Source organism: Penaeus monodon, chromosome 27 (genome assembly GCF_015228065.2).
Source record: "Penaeus monodon isolate SGIC_2016 chromosome 27, NSTDA_Pmon_1, whole genome shotgun sequence".
Taxonomy (NCBI): domain Eukaryota; kingdom Metazoa; phylum Arthropoda; class Malacostraca; order Decapoda; family Penaeidae; genus Penaeus; species Penaeus monodon.
In genome coordinates, this window is record NC_051412.1 from 29,621,959 (window position 1) to 29,622,761 (window position 803).

At 38.4% G+C, this 803-nt stretch overlaps 1 protein-coding gene across 1 annotated transcript in view; it reads right to left on the reverse strand.

The window, feature by feature from the left end:
* The window catches only part of LOC119590759 (GPI transamidase component PIG-T-like), a gene marked incomplete in the record, with an annotated part of 22,148 nt that overhangs the window by 257 nt on the left and 21,088 nt on the right, over window positions 1-803 (reverse strand). The window contains 1 exon segment of the mRNA XM_037939470.1: window positions 1-364. Within this exon segment, the coding sequence (XP_037795398.1) occupies window positions 118-364 (247 nt within the window).

Genomic DNA, 803 nt, shown 5'->3' on the forward strand with positions numbered 1-803 from the left:
TAATTAATGAATCATTATTTACTATCTTGGCAAATTTATTTCTCCTCATCACAGCATTTCCTAAAATCTGTTACAATGAACTTTATGTACCGTATAAATAGAGGGTGTGACTAGTGTCTATCTATCCTTCTTGTTTTCATCCTCACTTGCTGTTTTATCTTCTTCACTCTCTTCCTCTTCCTTGATGTCCTCTAATTCTTCTCTGTCATCATATAATGGATTTTCCTCTACAATTACTGGCTCTTGCTTATCTGTACCCTTGGTCTCCTTTTCCTCCCCCTTGCTTCTTTTCAGCAGGCTTTTCAACTTGGTCAGAAGTTTGCTTAGGGGTGATGCTTTGTCTTCTATTTTTTTTAACACAAGCCTGTAAAAATAGACACATGCATCAATAAGAATTTGACGGGTGGAAAATGTTCTTTTTCTGTCTTGGAGGTCTGGTGTCAAGATGATGTAGCGAATACACTAAAATCATAATCGGTACTTCCCAACTGACTTGAGTCATCATTGTTAAAATAAACAAAGACCCACCAGAACAAAAATCAGGAGAACAATCCCCAACCATCAATTGCCATAATTGCCCATTACCCCAACCCCCTAGTTCTTACGCAGAGAACGCACCAGCTCGTTGACTTCAGATCATCAAAACTGTTGCTAAAGAAAATTTGTAGAAATGTGATGGGAGGGAACCCTTGACACCAGACCTCCAAAACAGAAAAAGAACACTTTCCATCTGTCAAATGTATTTTTTGTCTCTCTGGTCTGGTGTCAAGATGCTGAATAGCAACTGAATATGTAGTAACCTC